This window comes from Hyla sarda, chromosome 7, assembly GCF_029499605.1.
Source record: "Hyla sarda isolate aHylSar1 chromosome 7, aHylSar1.hap1, whole genome shotgun sequence".
Taxonomy (NCBI): domain Eukaryota; kingdom Metazoa; phylum Chordata; class Amphibia; order Anura; family Hylidae; genus Hyla; species Hyla sarda.
In genome coordinates this window covers 181,897,652-181,913,960 of record NC_079195.1, presented here as the reverse complement: position 1 = coordinate 181,913,960, position 16,309 = coordinate 181,897,652, and the positions used below count along the sequence as shown (strand labels likewise).

The window sequence follows — 16,309 nt, the reverse complement described above, 5'->3', positions numbered from 1 at the left end:
TACCCATCGCAGTCTCCTGCAGCTAGTCTCTTCTTCTTGCTTCTAAGACAGGACTTGCTTGCACAGCGGTGTCCAGTCATAGCAAGTGATTGGCTGTGTGGTCAGGTCCTGCTGAGACCTTTCGTCTCAAAAACAGAAAGAGACGAGCAGTGAGGGCTGGACGATGCTAAAACCGGCGCTGCAGTGTTTCCTCCAGCATAATAGATTATTATTATTTTTTTACTGGAACACCCCTTAGCCCATAATGTACCTTGAAAATGTTCTTAACCTTCTAAAACAGCTTTTCCATAATAGCAGTCTGGACCTTTCTCGGAAGGACTGGTAATAAGGATTGGCAGAAACAAAATAAGTATAATTTGTTATCCAGACAACTGTAATGACTTTTAGAACAGTGTTTTTCAAACAGTGTGCTCCCAGCTGTTGCAAAACTCCCAGCATGCCCAAACAGTCACACTCACATTAGAATTGAAAAAAGAAAAAAAAAAAAAAAAAAATGAAAAATTTATTTTGAATGTAGGGGTCATAAAAATATAGCCAATAGAACTCATGAGCCTTAGGGCAAATTTAACCCCTTAGCAACTGCAGTCATTTCTACATTGGACTTACCACTGTATTTTAAAACAATGTATGCACGGAGGGAAGCTAAAAAGTTTTACTTCTTAAGTGTATGTATACAGGATCTGCTGCATATTTTTGCTGAATATTTTGTGCAGCTGATTTTGCTACTCATTAACTTCAATGGGTAGCAAAATCAGCTCCATAAAATAGGCAGCAGGTCTTGTATCTGTGAATGTACCTTTAAGCTTATTTAAAAGAAAAGCAAGCTTAACACATTTTATTTGTATGAGAAAAGAACAAATATCAATATAAATATTGTCTTTTTGGATTTTTTTTATAGTGTTCCTATGTGGTATAAATAATATGTTAACTTCATTAGCAGGTTGTGATCATTAAAGTGATGCCAAATTTATATGATTTCTGTTATGCAGCAACCTCTACATTTAAAGGAAAACTGTCAGCTTGCTCCCCCCACCCCCCGCACTAACCATGATTTTTGATGCATACCAAGCCCGGATCCGCCGCGCCGTTCGCCCGTTATCTTCTTTCTTCTTGATATGTAAATTAGCCGCTAACTGGCACAGGCGGGGTTCCTGCCTTCATCTGGGACGTAACTGCCGCCCGGCCCGCATCACCGCCTGGCTTATGAATATTCATGTTCTCCCTCATCATCTCCCTCTCCTCCCTGCTGATTTCAGGACTCCACTGCGCTGAAGTGGCTTCCGGTTGTAGACAGGAAGCCAGCACATGCACAGCAGAGTCCTGAAATCAGCGGAGCGGAGAGGGAGATGATGAGGGAGAACATGAATATTCATAAGTCGGGTGGTGCTGCGGGCCGGGCGGTGGTTACGTCACAGTGCCAGATGAAGGCAGTAACCCCGCCTGTGGCAGTTAGCAGCAAATGTGCATTTCAAGAAGATAATGGGTGAACGGCATGGGGGATACGGGCATGGTATGCATCAAACTTATCAGCGTCCCCGCACTACCAGCGAGTACCGCTGGTTAGTGCGGGGGGGGGGAGCAAGCTGGCAGTTTCCCTTTAAAAGGACAGAAGGTTTCTGCACCAACATAGAAGGGGATTCTATACAGTAAAAGTGGCAAAACTATAGAACTCCCTGTAAGATAAAGGTGTCATGGTGAACTCACTTCAAGAGCTCAAAAGGGGCATAAATGTATTTTTGGGATGTAATAATATTTTCAGTTATTTAAAGTCTCTACAACCTGAAGAAGGATCAGTGATCCAGGGATTTCATTCTGATTGCCAGATTTGGAGCCAGGAAGTACTCTTTTTTGCCTAAGATAAGAAAGATTAGCCCCTACCACTTCTTTTTCCTTCCTCTGGATTAACATTGGATTATGACTGAACTGGATGGACACATGGTTTTTTTTCAGCCTAAAGAGGTGTTGACACATTTGTCTTTTTTTTTTTTTTTTGCCTTAAAAGGGGTATTCCAGTGAAAAACAATTTTTTTCATATCAACTCGCTCCAGAAAGTTAAACAGATTTGTAAATTACTTCTATTAAACAATCTTAATCCTACCAGTATTTATCAGTTGCTGAAGTTGAGTTGTTCTTTTCTGTCTGACCACAGTGCTCTCTGCTGACACCTCTGTCTAGTCTCAGGAACTGTCCAGAGCAGGAGAGGTTTGCTATGGGGATTTGCTGTTACTCTGGACAGTTCCTGAGACAGACAGAGGTGTCAGCAGAGAGCAGTGTTGTCAGACAGAAAAGAACAACTCAACTTCAGCATCTGATAAATACTGGTAAGATTAAGATTGTTTAATAGAAGTAATTAAAAAATATGTTTAACTTTCTGGAGCCAGTTGATATGAAAAGATTTTTACTGGAATACGCCTTTAAGTTCAGGTTTTGTGGGTTGGTTTCCAACGTTGTCGTTTTACCAAGACTTCAGAAAATAGATGGTAAAACACATTACTATACAATAAACAGAATGCGTGAACAGATCCTTGTAGGCAATTTAAAAGGACATTTTAGTGCAAAATAACTTATCCCCTATCTGAAGGATAGGGGATAAGTTATAGATCACGGGGGGTCCGAGCGCTGGGGCCCCCCCCCGCGATCTTCGGTACGGGGCCGCAGCAATATACAGGATAGGGGGCGTTCCGTCCCCGCATGACGCGGCGGCTGACACGCCCCCTCCATAAATCCCATAGAGATACATGGAGGGGGAGTGTCTGCAGCGGCTTTCGGCTGTGGACGAAACTTCACTTCCGGCAGACTGCCGCGGCCCCGTCCAGGAGATCCCGGGGGGCCCCAGTGCTCGGACCCCCCGCGATCTGTAACTTATCCCCTATCCTTTTGGATAGGGGAGAAGTTATTTTGCGCTGGAGTACTCCTTTAACTATGCAGTAAGTAAAACACTGCTGGGGGGGCAGTTTGCCCAGAAGTGAATATATGCTATATAGAACTTTATATGGCTACAGCAATCTTTGGTTATGCAACATTACTAAACCATTTGTTCTTATTTTAAAGTTTAAGGGGCTTTACTATAGGGGATGCAGAGGTAGCAGTCGCATAATGGAGCCTAAGAGGACCCCAAGGAACATTTCAAGCCAGAGTAGAGAGCAGCAGCTCAGTGTGGTGAACCAGGCCTCTCCATGCATCACATGGATAGCTATTATTTTGATACTCTGCTATAATAATTTGATATTACCATTTCATCTGTCAGCCGAAACAGAAATTGAATCTGCAATGATCAGCTGATCACCATGTACCGTATTTTTCACCGTATAAGACGCACTTTTTCTTCCCCATAACTGGGGGGACCCGCGGCTAATACAGGACATCACCGATCGCGGTGATGCCCTGTATTAACACTTCAGACGCGGCGATCAAAGCTGACCGCCGTGTCTGAAGCGAAAGTGAAACTAACCCCGCTGCTCAGTCGGGCTGTTCGGGACCGCCGCAGTGAAATTGCGGCATCCTAACCAGCTTACAGGACACCGGGAGGGACCTTACCTGCCTCCTCGGTGTCTGGTCCGTGCTGGGATTCCCTGCATGGCCGGCGCTCTCCTTCGTCGTCAACACGTTGTCACGCACGCTGTCCCGTCATCCAATAGGAGCGGCGTGCGTAGCGACGCAATGACAGAGAGGGAGGATACCGGGCAGCAGATACGTTCCGGAGCGACGGGGACACCCCGGGGATGCGGCGACAGCGATGGAGGGAGACAACCAGGGTAGCGGTGACGAGTCTGGACCGGCGGGGACACGTGAGTATTACCTCCTATACCAGTGGTCTTCAACCTGCGGACCTCCAGATGTTGCAAAACTACAACTCCCGGCATCCGGGCATGCTGGGAGTTGTAGTTTTGCAACATCTGGAGGTCCGCAGGTTGAAGATCACTGTCCTTTACTTTACATTGTATTTGTTTTAGAATTTTTTTTTCTAGATTTTCCACCTTTAAAATTGGGAGCGTCTTATATGGCGAAAAATACGGTAAATGTATTTTCAACAGAACTGCAAAAAATTATACTTATCCAGGACAATACTTTTAGTTTCTTTTCTACCATTAGAAATAAAAAAGAATTACATCTGCAAATTTTCTATTAGTATGACCACAAGTCATTTACATTTTGAAAATAAAATATGCTACTGTTAATCCCTGCCATTTCAACAGACAGATGGCTGCACATCAACAAAAATAAGACCTATAAAGGGAAATGTCTTCACTTTGTATTGCTTTTTTTTCTTCCAACCATTTAAAAATGTTTTAAATTAATACATTCCTAATTTTATTTTCTACGTAGGTCAAGTTCCCTTCTCTGCCCTGTGCACCTTGTGATGTTGGACTAGATACGCCTTACAGAGGAATTGTTTCCCACATGTTGTACATGAATATGGTTTATCTCCTTGGTGAATTTTTGCATGGCGAACCAGGTCGGATTTTTGGGTAAACTTCTTTCCGCATTCTGTACAGGAAAATGGCTTCTCTCCTGTGTGGATTCTTTGGTGTATCACAAGATGTGAGTTACTAATAAAACATTTTCCACATTCTGGACACCCGAACGGTTTCTCTCCAGTGTGAACAACTTGGTGTTTAACCAGATGGGACTTCTGCGTAAAGCGCTTGTCGCAAAGAGAACATCCAAAAGGCTTTTCTCCTGTGTGGACCCGTATGTGAGCAACTAGCCTGGCATTATTGCTGAAGCACTTTCCACACTCTGGACAGTTAAATCTTTTCTCTCCCGTGTGGATAATCTGGTGGATGACAAGATGGGATTTTTGGGTGAAGCATTTCCCACACAGGGAGCACATGAATGGTTTATCACCAGTGTGAGTTTTCTGGTGCTTGAAGAGATTAGAACTCTGATTGAAACACTTTCCGCACTCTGAGCAGGCAAAAGGCTTCTCCCCAGTGTGGCTCCTTTGGTGCTTGACCAGATAGGAATTACAAGAAAAGCTTTTTCCACATTCTGAACACACGTATGGCTTCTCCCCTGTGTGAATTCGCCGATGGATTGTGAAATGCGAGAGGCGAGAGAAACATTTCCCACAGTCGGAACAAACATATTGTTTGAAGTTCTGTGTATCTGGATCAGACTGACCGCTGGAGAGCTCTGAATGGTCAAGCTGGTTTACACTCTCTGATCTTTCATGAAAACGCTGGGATTCACTGTTGTATAATAATCCATGGTCTATGGGAAAAAAAAATAATAATAATAAATTTGATGCATGGACCTGAAAGCAACACCATACCACTTACCGTATCTTTATTAACAGTAAGGACCTGTCCCTATTCTGTAAAGATAGCTATTGGACCAGTCTACAGACTTGGAGTTAGTTAGATTTCTTTAATCTCCCAACAGTTGATCTAAAAAAAAAAAACCTGCTCTTCAGACAATTTAAATGTCAAAAAGATAATTTTTGAAAACACAAAAGGTAACATACAAAAATAAACTGAGCACCAAAAGACAGAATAGTCCCACATACAGATGGGTACAATAAATAAGCAGGAGAACAAGGTCTAGAATTTATAGGTAAAAAACGCTACAGATTTTCTACACGCAGCAGAATCTCATTGATCTCAAATGGAATTTTCTGCTTTGTGCACACCGCAGAAGTTCTATAGTGGAACTCACACACGGATCTGGTTTCCCTCCAAAAGAATGAACACCCCTCGCTTACATGTAGCCTCAGTATCAGTGCCTGCTCTCAGCCGCTGCCACACTCAACGAAGCTGCCGACACCACTTCACATTGCCGCTCAGCCAATCACTGGTCACAGTAATGTCCCACCCCAATCAGCGATTGGCTCCATGAAGTGCTGCAGTGGTGAGACCAGGTGCCTATATTGGAGGCTACAAGGGAGGTCAATGTAAAGTCACACTGTTAAATAGCAGCAAGTAATAGTGAATGCAAATGAATTTCACTTCAACATGACAGTCAGCAGAATTTCAAACTTGTTGTATTGTAACAGGACCACATTCACTATCATTAGTGATCTCAGCAGCATGACATTGTGATCTTCATGTTATGGCAAAAAATGCCACATAGCCCTAGCCTAAGTTAAAAGGTGCAGAAGGCTAAAAGGTGCTGCAGTGGCAGTTCCTGGCTACTAAAGTAATGTTAATATATTTATCATTATAATTATTATTATTATTTTTTTTCATTTTTATTGGGTTTTTCCCAGTATATGCAGCCAAAAACAGGACTGGGATATTCCCCAGTGGAGATATACAATTGTAAGAGACTTTCATATAGGCTTGAAATATAAGTAAACAGTATACAATACATAAACAATTATCACCCAACCCCATCAGGTGTGTGTGACCCTCCATATAGGAATAATAGGATGCAGGCTCAATCAAAGAATACAGAAAAACAAAAAAGTCTAAAACACAGCATGGTCGATATCGTCCCCGAGAGCATATGACTAGGGACCCATTAGACTTTTCAGGCCCCTAAACCCCCTTCCCCAAGAAGCCACTCATTGAAAAACGAAACCAACCCAGTGAACCCACTATAGCCCGAGTTAGATACCAAGTTGAATCTTTAAAGATAGTCATGACTAGAGATGAGCGAAGTTACAGCAATTCGATTTGTCAGGAACCTAGCAGCTCGGCGGTTGCTGACTTTAGTCTGCATAAATTAGTTCAGCTTTTAGGTGCTCCGGTGGGCTGGAGACTCTCTCCTAGGACTGTATCCAACTTTTCCAGCCCAATGGAGCACCTGAAAGCTGAACTAATTTATGCAGACTAAAGTCAGCAACCTCCGAGCTGCGAAGTTCATGACGAATCGAATCACTGTAACTTCGCTCATCTCTAGTCATTACCGGTATAATCTCTTCCTCGCTAAGAAAATTTACCAGAAATGTTCGCCATTTCTTGAAAAAAAACCTTGGCTGACTTTTCTCTAGGGCTCCCCAATTCTGTCAAATCAAGAAACATGTATCTCTTAACCTGAGTCAAGACCTCCCCTACTGTCGGCATATTCGCTACTAGCCCATGAGATAGGAGACAACGTTTCGCCACCAATATGAAGACATGAAGCAAAAGCAACAACACCCCTTCCGGGGCGATATGGAGCAAAATTAGTTTGCGGTCAAGGGGGAGAGACACCAGGAGTAGTCTTTCCAGATTAGAAAACAACTCAGTCCAAAACACCCAGGCATGGGGACAGGTTAACAGTCCATGCAGTAAGTCAGTCCTAAAGTCCCCACAATTCGGGCAATGTTCAATCCTGTCAGGATGGTGAGTACGCGGGAGAGAGAACCCATAAGTAGCATTGTACACAATTTTGAATTGTGTTTCTCACCAGGATTTTCTAATCACTGCCTTGCTCACCTTACTCCACCCCTTCAGAATTAGTTGAGTTAGCGATTCTGACTCCAACTTGGTTTCCCAGTATCGGAACAGGGAGGATTGTAATGCATCACTCCCCTTCCTCTGGCACATGGCGATATAAAACAGACAAAGAGTGATAAGCGGAGCCTGAGGAGAGAAAAATCTAAAGAGGTGGAAGCATGTTCCCTAGTCAAATATGACAAGCAGAAGGATAGAAATACCTTGACCTTACAGTAGGACAGGAAATGCCCCGCTGGAAGGTCATACAAAGTCTGCAGTTCACTAAACGTGGTCCCGTCTGGTGCAACAAATGACGGACAGTGAGAATGCCTGCCTCCCTCCATCGCTGGTACATACCATTATCCCGTACCTGGGGAAATTCAGGGTGACCCCATAGAGACATGTGTTTGCTTATCGCAAACGGAAGCTGCATGGCCGCTGGACTTCCAAGCCGCAATTGTATCCCTTAGAATAAGGCTCGGGGAAGCCTCAGCGGGAAACACACACTCCTAGGGCGGGTGGCAAGCATAGCCATCAGGATGAGTGGATTAAGTAACGTCCGTCAATGCAGCCCGAACTCTTTGGTCCCTTGGGGACAAACACCAATCACTGGAGAGTTGGGAAGAGTTCCAGCCATCCTCCGTTGTCTCGGGGGGGGGGGGGGCCATCTGAAGGCACCCGATGGGAGGGACGAGGTGTTGGTGCATCCCGGGCTGGAGAAGTGTGATGATCCGGAGAAGAAAGAACCTTGCGTAGATCAGCAGCAGCATCATCAGATGTCGCTAGAGACCCATAAAGGAAAGAAGACTCTCAGGAGGGCCAGGTATAGAAGAGCAAATCGGATACCTCTCCTGTGCAGGATTGTGCATGTAGGAGCAAATCATTTGTGCTCCCTTGAGACTTCTGCAGAAAAGTCCCCAAACAGTAACAGTTTCGCTCTGTCAAACAGAAAGGCATCTCTTCTCTGGCGAAAGGCGCGGAGCACTGCGACCTTGTCCGTGAAGTCCAAACTCTTAACAATCACTTGGCGGGTTCTGTTTCTGTGGGCCAAACCAAATGTGAACCCCAGAGTCAGGTTCATGTCTGAGATCAGGCCCCAGTCTATGTTGTCATTCAACTTTGCATGGTCTAGGCAGTCCCAGGGCCTTTGGCAGGGAGACCTCACAGATATAAAGCAAGTCCCTGGTAGGGAACCGATTGCGGCAGGCCCACCACCACGTTACTGCGGCAGGACCTATTTTTCCAGGTTTTCTACCTTATCGCTGAGTTGCCAGCATTTCGCTTCTAGGGTAGAGAAGAGTGTCTCAGAACGCCCAACAGTCTCCTCCGTAGTAACCACCCACTCCTCCACTGCTGAGAGGTGCACGTCATGCTGCGCTGAGGCCTGTTGTAGCTGGGCCAGGGTGGTATGTATTGTGGCTATGATAGCTTCCTCCACCTGCCGCGTTATCGATTTTGCCACTTCCTTGGCCAGGCGAGTATAGTCAGGACGGGCAGGCTCACAATCATCTCCCTCATCTACCGATCCCGCGTCTGAAGGAGAAGGAGAAGCAGCGCGGCTGGAGAGGCGGCCATGCTGGGTCTGCTGCTGCAGCCTGTCAGGGGCCAGATGTCCAGCCCATAGAGGGAGAAGAAACGTTCCATATATACCCCCTCCGTCGGTCAGGGTAAGGTCCGGGGTTACAGGCATAGGATTGAGGGTAAGATAGACCTGGTTTAGCTTGCAGGCAGGGAACTCTCTCACCACAAGTCCTCACTGCATGGCGCCAGAACCGGAAGTCATTATTGTTGTTGTTAATGTTCTCTGTACCTTTATTTAATGAGAATTACTGTCAATTTGTCATTGTAAAGGAACACTAAGGCAGCATTGCCACTTGTGATGTTTTTGACATCAATTTTTTTTTTTTTTTACATTTAAAGAAACATTTATTAATCAAAAAACAAGGAAAGACACTCCAAAAGGGTAAGGGACAGAAAACATCCGTACAAAAGGCCAAAGCATAGAAAGGAGATAGAGCATGCCCTGTGCACAGCAGGGAAATAATAGGATTACAATCGTGTCAATCAAATCTTAGCACAGCACAGTAAACACCTACTGGCGGCTGAGAAAAAAAAAAACAGAGCACAAAAACATATCATCCAACGGGACAGCCAGTGGTCAGAGGGAAGTATGGGAAGGTGGGAAAAAGAACAAGGAGGAGAAAAAGAAAAACAGAAAGGGGAGGAGAGGAGGGGAACAAAGTGAGAAGAGGAAGCCACTGTAGAGGGGAGGGAAAGAAATATAACTCAGAACCCACGCTCTATCGGACACCATCAGAAAAACGCCAACTGCAATCCTCCGCTCTCCATCTCAATTCTCAAGAACTCAGCGACCTGCAAGGATAGAGAAGAGGTCGCCTACACAATATGAGAGTTTAACCCATCCTATAAAGTGGTCAGGTTAGACTTCAAAAAGGCTAACCATTAGAGATGAGCTAACTGACAGGGATTCGATTCGTCACAAATTTCTCGGCTCGGCAGTTGCTGACTTTAGCCTGCATAAAATTAGTTCAGCTTTCAGGTGCTCTGGTGGGCTGGAAAAGGTGGATACAGTCCTAGGAGAGTCTGCAACTGACTGTATCCACCTTTTCCAGCCCACCGGAGCACCTGAAAGCTGAACTAATTTATGCAAGCTAAAGCAGGCAACCGCCGAGCCGTGAAGTTTGTGACGAATCGAATCACTGTAAGTTCGCTCATCTCTACTAACCATGGCTGCCATATTGCTATGTACCGCTCCTGACGGCCCGTTGAGTCTGCCATCAATTCCTCCATACGGCAGAGGACTTTCTTATACCAGTCCGAGGTGTGAAAGATATTTTCAACGCCGGGGTATCACAGACCTCGCCGCCATCGCCGCTATCTGTACAAGTTCCCTAGTGTATTTTTAGTTTGTGCACTTATTTATTAAATTGTTGCACAGATTTTCATAAGTTAGTTGCATCTCCACAACTGCACACATGACTTACGAAGCTCTGAATTAAAGTCTATTTGCGCCTATATCAAATTGTCACAACTCACAGATTTGTCTTTAGCGCCTCTGAAAAAACTTTGGCATATCCTTTAGGTGCAATTCAAATGATCACGAAAAGTGCAGGATCTTTATAAATTCCCATCCAAGTATGTGTGTGAGTGAACTTCATTTCAGACTATTTTCAACATTGCTGCTTCTACTGTGCTTAGTTGAAGTTATATTGAATAATCATACTCACCAGAGTCAAAACAATCAAGAGTATCTTCCTCTTTAATCTTTATGTTATCATCCTGTTCTGTTTTTGGTGCAACGTCAACAACTATAATATTGAAGTTCTCCTCCTGGTGGGGAATAAAAATTTTCTATTATGATTTTTTTTTTTCCAGAAAAATGGGTAAACATTGGCAACCAAACTCTGATACAGAATGATGTCTAAAACCTTTAGAGGCGCATAGTCTCCCACACTTCTGCATGACTATGTAATTGCAGGCCTCTGGATGAATTGAACTGCAGGTTATTTAACTCTTAAATATAAAAAATATTTTCTTCAAACCAGGACTATGTGCCAGCTATGTGAATATATTCAGACCAGTGATGGATTTACAGCTTACACTGCTCAGTGCTTCTCTATAATGTCTTCCACACAATTGCAGGATTTCCTCTTCTGTGTTTATAGACTGTATAAGGGACATTATATCTAGTCTTTAACTTCTAGCTAAGGGACAACTGGAAAGTAGAGATTAAAGCTGCCAAGCAGAAGACTAGTAAAAAAATACAGATAAAAGTTACAGTATATAAAAGGGCCTTAAACTTTTTTTTTTTTTTTTAATCAACCGATGCCGGAAAGTTAAACAGATTTGTAAATTACTTCTATTTAAAAATCTTAATCCTTCCAGTACTTAGCTGCTTTATGCTACAGAAGAAGTTCTTTTGTTTTTTAATTTCTTTTCTGTCTGACCACAGTGCTCTCTGCTGACACCTCTGTCCATGTCAGGAACTGTCCAAAAAAGGAACAAATCTCCATAGCAAACCTCTCCTACTGTGGACAGTTCCTGACATGTACAGTGGTGTCCGCAGAGAGCACTGTGGTCAGACAGAAAAGAAATTCAAAAATAAAAACTTCCTGTGGAGAATACAGCAGCTGATAAGTACTGGAAGGATTAAGATTTTTAAATTGAAGTAGTTTACAAATCTGTTTAACTTTGCTGGCACCAGTTGATTTAAAAAAAAAGTGAAAAAGCACCCTTTAAATAGTGCTACGCCTCATGTACACACAAAAACTAGAAGCTCAAACAACAGGTAGGCTTTAAGAGATAAGTTGGCCAAACCCACAGATTTTTAGCTGTATCAGCCGACTATTATGTCTATAGTGATTCCACCCAAAAGTATTCTTATAGGACCTTTACTAGTCATATATTATTATTATTGCATTACCGAGTAGTCCTGGCACGGCTTATCTTCTTTTACAAAATTCTGAAGATAGACAGGACTAGGACATCGCTCTGGCGTATTCCTGTTACTGGACCCATCTGTAAGAAACATTGACTGAATAAAATAGTTTATACAGGATTTATCAGTGAATTTGTGAATGTAGTTATGTCTCTCACCTGGTGATTTGGGGGTCTGGTGGTCTATCATGATGTCCTTGTACTGATCCTTGTGTTCTTCTATATACTCCCACTCCTCCATGGAGAAATAGACGGTGACATCCCGACACCTTACAGGAACCTGACATACATAATGACACAGCCATCGTCTAGACATCTCTCAGAGCGTGTGCACATGGGCAAAACCTGCACCCTGTTGTGCCAGTTTTCTCCGAGCCGTGTTAGAACAGAGTTAGGCTGCGTGGGGGCAGCCCTAAAGCTCTCACAGATTTCCCTGGATGCTGCAGAGCATAACCCTGTGACAGGTCTCTTTTTTTTGCACGGTTCCCAAGGAACCCTATGAACTAAATGGGAATATTTTGATGTGGAAATAAATTGCCACTGATTGCCAACATGTGACTCTTCTGCTCTTGCAAAACTATAACACTATGCTAATGAGTCTAAGGAGCTGCAAGGTACGGTCATGTGATCTCACTAGGGGTGTTTTTATTTTTATTTTTTATTTTTTTTACTAAGTGACACTGTGTGGTTTTGCTGTGGGAATCGGTAATGTTCTGTCTTATGGCCACACAGTAATAAGCTGTATAAACATGTCCTTAGCATTACAACATATTGTTTAGTCTCCCCAGCAGCGCTCACCTCTTCAGTCAGCAGCTCAATGATCTTGTTGGTTATTTCTAGGATCTTATCATCGTTTTTTCTCCAGTGTAATGGCGAGAGAGGAGTAGATTCTGGAATAGGGCTCTGGGTCTTAATTTGTTCTTTGAATTTTCGAGGTTTATTTGATTTCTTCATCGGTCCAAAATCCTAAGAATGGGTGATGAAACCTTTATAGTCTAGGATATAGGCTTGCTCGTCCATTACTAATAGCGCACTAAATATAAAGTTTGTGTCACGTTACGTAAATCCCAGAATTGTCTCTTACCTTTCCAGTCAGGAGGTAGATAATCTCTAAGGTCAGGTGTAAAATCTTCTCAGTCATGTCACTCCGGTCCATGCTCATTTTTTATTTTTTTTTTTAACTATGCTATGAAGTAACTTTACTTCCACATCAGCTTTGTTATAGGCAAATCCACGACCCTTTTCCTCACACCTTAACAACAAAAATAATAATAATAGTACATACATTTCAGGCCAGAAGAGAAACAAAAGCTCATTGCTTCTTTTGTCTTTCAGAGGCCTTTTTAAAAATGAAAGAAGCGATCTGATTGGTTGCTATAGACAACGGGTCAACTTTTCCTCTGCACACGTTTTGATACACCCCCCCACCATAGTTCTTAAAGGAAAACTGTCACATGTTTTGTCCCGCACTATCCACAGGTACCTGTGGATAGTGCGGGAGACACTAAACAATTTGAGTCCTACCTTGCCCGGATGCGCTGCGCCGTTTGCCAGTTACAGGTCTTTTTCTGTGTATTAAAATTACCACTTAACTGGCAAAGGCGGGGTTACTGCCTTCAACTGCCACTGTGTTGTAACCGCCGCCCTGCCCGCAGCACCGCCCGGCTAATGAATATTCATATATTGCCTTACTATGTTGTCTCATATCGGCCGAGTCCCGGACGCTACTGCGCATGTGCGGGATTTCTCACTACACCCGGAAGCGGTCTTCAGCGCTGCTTCATTCGTCCGGAGCATCGCTGAAGTAAGGGTGTAGGCAGTTTGAGACTCGGCCGATACGAGACAACATAGTAAGGCAATATATGAATATTCATTAGCCGGGCGGTGCTGCGGGCAGGGCGGCGGTTACAACACAGTGGCAGTTGAAGGCAGTAACCCCGCCTTTGCCAGTAAAGTGCTAATTTTAATACACAGAAAAAGACCTGTAACGGGCAAACGGCGCAGCGGATCCGGGCAAGGTAGGACTCACATTGTTCAGCGTCTCCCGCACTATCCACGGGTACCTGTGGATAGTGCGGGACAAAACATGTGACAGTTTTCCTTTAAGCTTGAAAAAAAAAAAATAAAGAGTCCATCAAGTTCAACTTATAACCCTATTTTGCCGCTACTGTGTCGATCCAGAAAAAGGCAAAAAACCCTTGAGGCTGATGCCAATTGCCCCATGCCATAGATATATAGAATAGTTTTCTTTTCATTTTCTGCTCCCTAATGAGAAGAAAGAATGAAAAAAAGACAAAAGTATAAAAAAAATAATAATAATTGTACAAAAGAGTAGTACAATCCCACGGTTTATGGTATGGAATCATCAAAAAGATGACCGTAGGCAACTCAGACTCTGCATTTTCCGAACTGTGGCTCTCCAGTTGTTGCAAAACCACAACTCCCATCATGCCCAGGCAGACGAAGTTTAATGGGAATTGTAGTTTTGCAACAACCTTTGGCTACCCGGGCATGATGGGAATTGTAGTTTTGAAACAGCTGGAGAGTCACAGGTTGGAAAACAACCAGGGAGCCTCCAGCTGTTGCCCAACGACAACTCACAGCACGCCCGGACAGCCAAGGACTACCTAGGCATGTTGGGGATTATAGGTGTGCAACACCCTGGTTGGGAAACATTGGTCTACAGCAGTGGTCTTCAACCTGCGGACCTCCAGGTGTTGCAAAACTACAACTCCCAGCATGCCCGAACAGCCAACGGCTGTCCGGGCATGCTGGGAGTTGTAGTTTTGCAACACTTGGAGGTCCGTAGGTTGGAGATCACTGGTCTACAGAGTTCAAATGTATGGTCATGTGACCTCACCAGGCACATCTGATTGGCAGAGAGGCATCAGTTCCTCCATAACATGTACCAAAAGTTTTACTCCATAAATTGGAGACAACACCCAAGCCTTAAACGCTTACTGTAGAGAGCATCATGTCAATAATAAACTTATCAACTACCCCTAACCTTGAAACACTAAGGACAACATTAAGTTGAAATATAAAGCATCTACGTTTCTTCCTTACCTCAATAATCAGCTCAAAGCCTTCAGCCCCTCTCTTTGAAGCCCCCCAAGGTCGGCTCTGTAACAGCATCACTAGTGTGCGACTAAGAAGATATGGGAACCCTGGGAAATGTAGTCATGTAATCCCAAACTTGTCAAGATTTGTTATAGAAAACGCAATTTATTAACATGTCCGCAATTTACGGGGGCGGCCATTTTGTCAAAGACCAAGAGCAATGCTATGCTGGGGATGCACTGTTTTGCACACTGATAGTCGTCTGCTATCGCAGTGCCACATGGGATTTTCACCTCTAGTGCCGGTTACTATAGAGACCGCTTGCTTAGTTATAGATGCGAGCATTAATATAGAACATAGAATAGTTGTATTGAAATTCAATAATGATTAAAAACCGGGCGACAGACGGCAGCCTCAAACAAAGCAACGACAATACCGTTAGGACCTTAAATCATGACGTCACCACGCACGCGCGTCCTGGAACGCAGAATTTCGGAATGCTGATGGAACGCAAAACCCGGAAGTGAAAGCGTTTGCTCGTCACAAATGCCGATATTTCCAGTTCCGGTGATTTTTTAGTCAACAAGAGCAACGAAGCTTCTGTATGTGAGTATGGATATTGTATGTGAAATGTACTGCAGGGCACAGTATGTGGCGGCCATTCCTGTCATTACCGTTATGTGCACAGTGTGCTGGAGAAGGGGAAGGTCACACCATGAGATGGCCACATGACATGGGCAGGAAAGGGTGTCCCTTCAGGAATTCATCACAAATCAATGTATACAGAGAGGAGGTGGTGATGGGTGATGCAGTCTACAGTGTCAGGAGAAAACAACAAGTTTTTAAAAAAAAAAATAGTTATTTTTTACCTCAAAGCTCAATACAATCTGGAATATAAATAATTTAATGCCACTTCTTTCCATAAAGATACAGCCCCTTGTTATGTGATCACCTGACCTCTGTCCAGGCAGAGAGATGTGGGGTCATTATGATCACTTGGGTCCAACACTGTCATTGTCTCAACACAGTATGACCTCACTATTGGGGGGGATTTAGCTAAACATGTGTAGAGGGAAAAGTTGACCTTTTGCCCGTAGTAACCAATCAGATTGCTGCTTTTATTTTTCAGAGGAATTTTAAAAATTAAAGTGATCTGATTGGTTGCGATGGGCAACTCTTAAACATTTTCCTTGCACAGGTTTTGAGAAATCCCCCCATGTCCTGACATGATAGGGCAGGTGGACATGGGATCCTCTAAAGCTGTGGTCTCCAACCTGCGGACCTCCAAATGTTGCAAAACTACAACTCCCAGCATGCCCGGACAGCCGTTGGCTGTCCGGGCATGCTGGGAGTTGTAGTTTTGCAACATCTGGAGGTCCGCAGGTTGGAGACCACTGCTCTAAAGTGTCCCTGATCGATTGGAGGGGGTA

General features: G+C 43.9%; 3 protein-coding genes across 8 annotated transcripts in view; 1 reads left to right on the top strand and 2 right to left on the bottom strand.

Moving 5' to 3' along the window:
* The window catches only part of LOC130282812 (uncharacterized), a 42,555-nt gene extending 41,463 nt beyond the window's left edge, over positions 1 to 1,092 (bottom strand). Inside the window, exons 1-2 of one of the 2 annotated variants that reach the window (XM_056531607.1) lie at positions 251 to 1,089; positions 4 to 125 (exon numbers count right to left, since the gene is read on the bottom strand). In XM_056531607.1, the coding sequence (XP_056387582.1) occupies positions 4 to 80 (77 nt within the window). In that variant the 5' untranslated portion in view covers positions 81 to 125; positions 251 to 1,089. Of the gene's footprint in view, positions 1 to 3 lie in introns of both variants that reach the window. The other variant, XM_056531608.1, reaches the window with a different exon arrangement.
* Positions 71 to 13,480, bottom strand: LOC130282822 (oocyte zinc finger protein XlCOF7.1-like). Its single transcript, XM_056531629.1, has 8 exons — positions 13,344 to 13,480; positions 12,904 to 13,071; positions 12,618 to 12,785; positions 11,979 to 12,099; positions 11,806 to 11,900; positions 10,610 to 10,712; positions 4,355 to 5,214; positions 71 to 318 (listed from the first exon to the last, which is right to left on the bottom strand). Exons 2-8 carry the CDS (start codon positions 12,979 to 12,981, stop codon positions 235 to 237), a joined length of 1,509 nt encoding a protein of 502 aa, XP_056387604.1. The 5' UTR covers positions 12,982 to 13,071; positions 13,344 to 13,480; the 3' UTR covers positions 71 to 234.
* A 107-nt stretch (positions 13,481 to 13,587) lies between these two features.
* LOC130282838 (uncharacterized) overlaps positions 13,588 to 16,309 on the top strand; it is a 30,290-nt gene continuing 27,568 nt past the window's right edge. The window contains exons 1-2 of one of the 5 annotated variants that reach the window (XM_056531672.1): positions 13,698 to 13,837; positions 15,285 to 15,485. The gene's annotated coding sequence lies outside the window, so the exon portion shown is untranslated. The other 4 variants (XM_056531675.1, XM_056531673.1, XM_056531674.1 and 1 more) reach the window with 4 other exon arrangements.

Coding starts and splice junctions, on each gene's coding strand:
- LOC130282822 (XM_056531629.1), bottom strand. CDS start 12,981: ATGAGCATGGACCGGAGTGACATGACTGAGAAGATTTTACACCTGACC. Junction 5,215..10,609: donor TCTTGATTGTTTTGACTCTG/GTGAGTATGATT, acceptor TTTTTCCCATAG/ACCATGGATTATTATACAAC. Junction 319..4,354: donor ATCTAGTCCAACATCACAAG/GTGCACAGGGCA, acceptor CCTTATTACCAG/TCCTTCCGAGAAAGGTCCAG.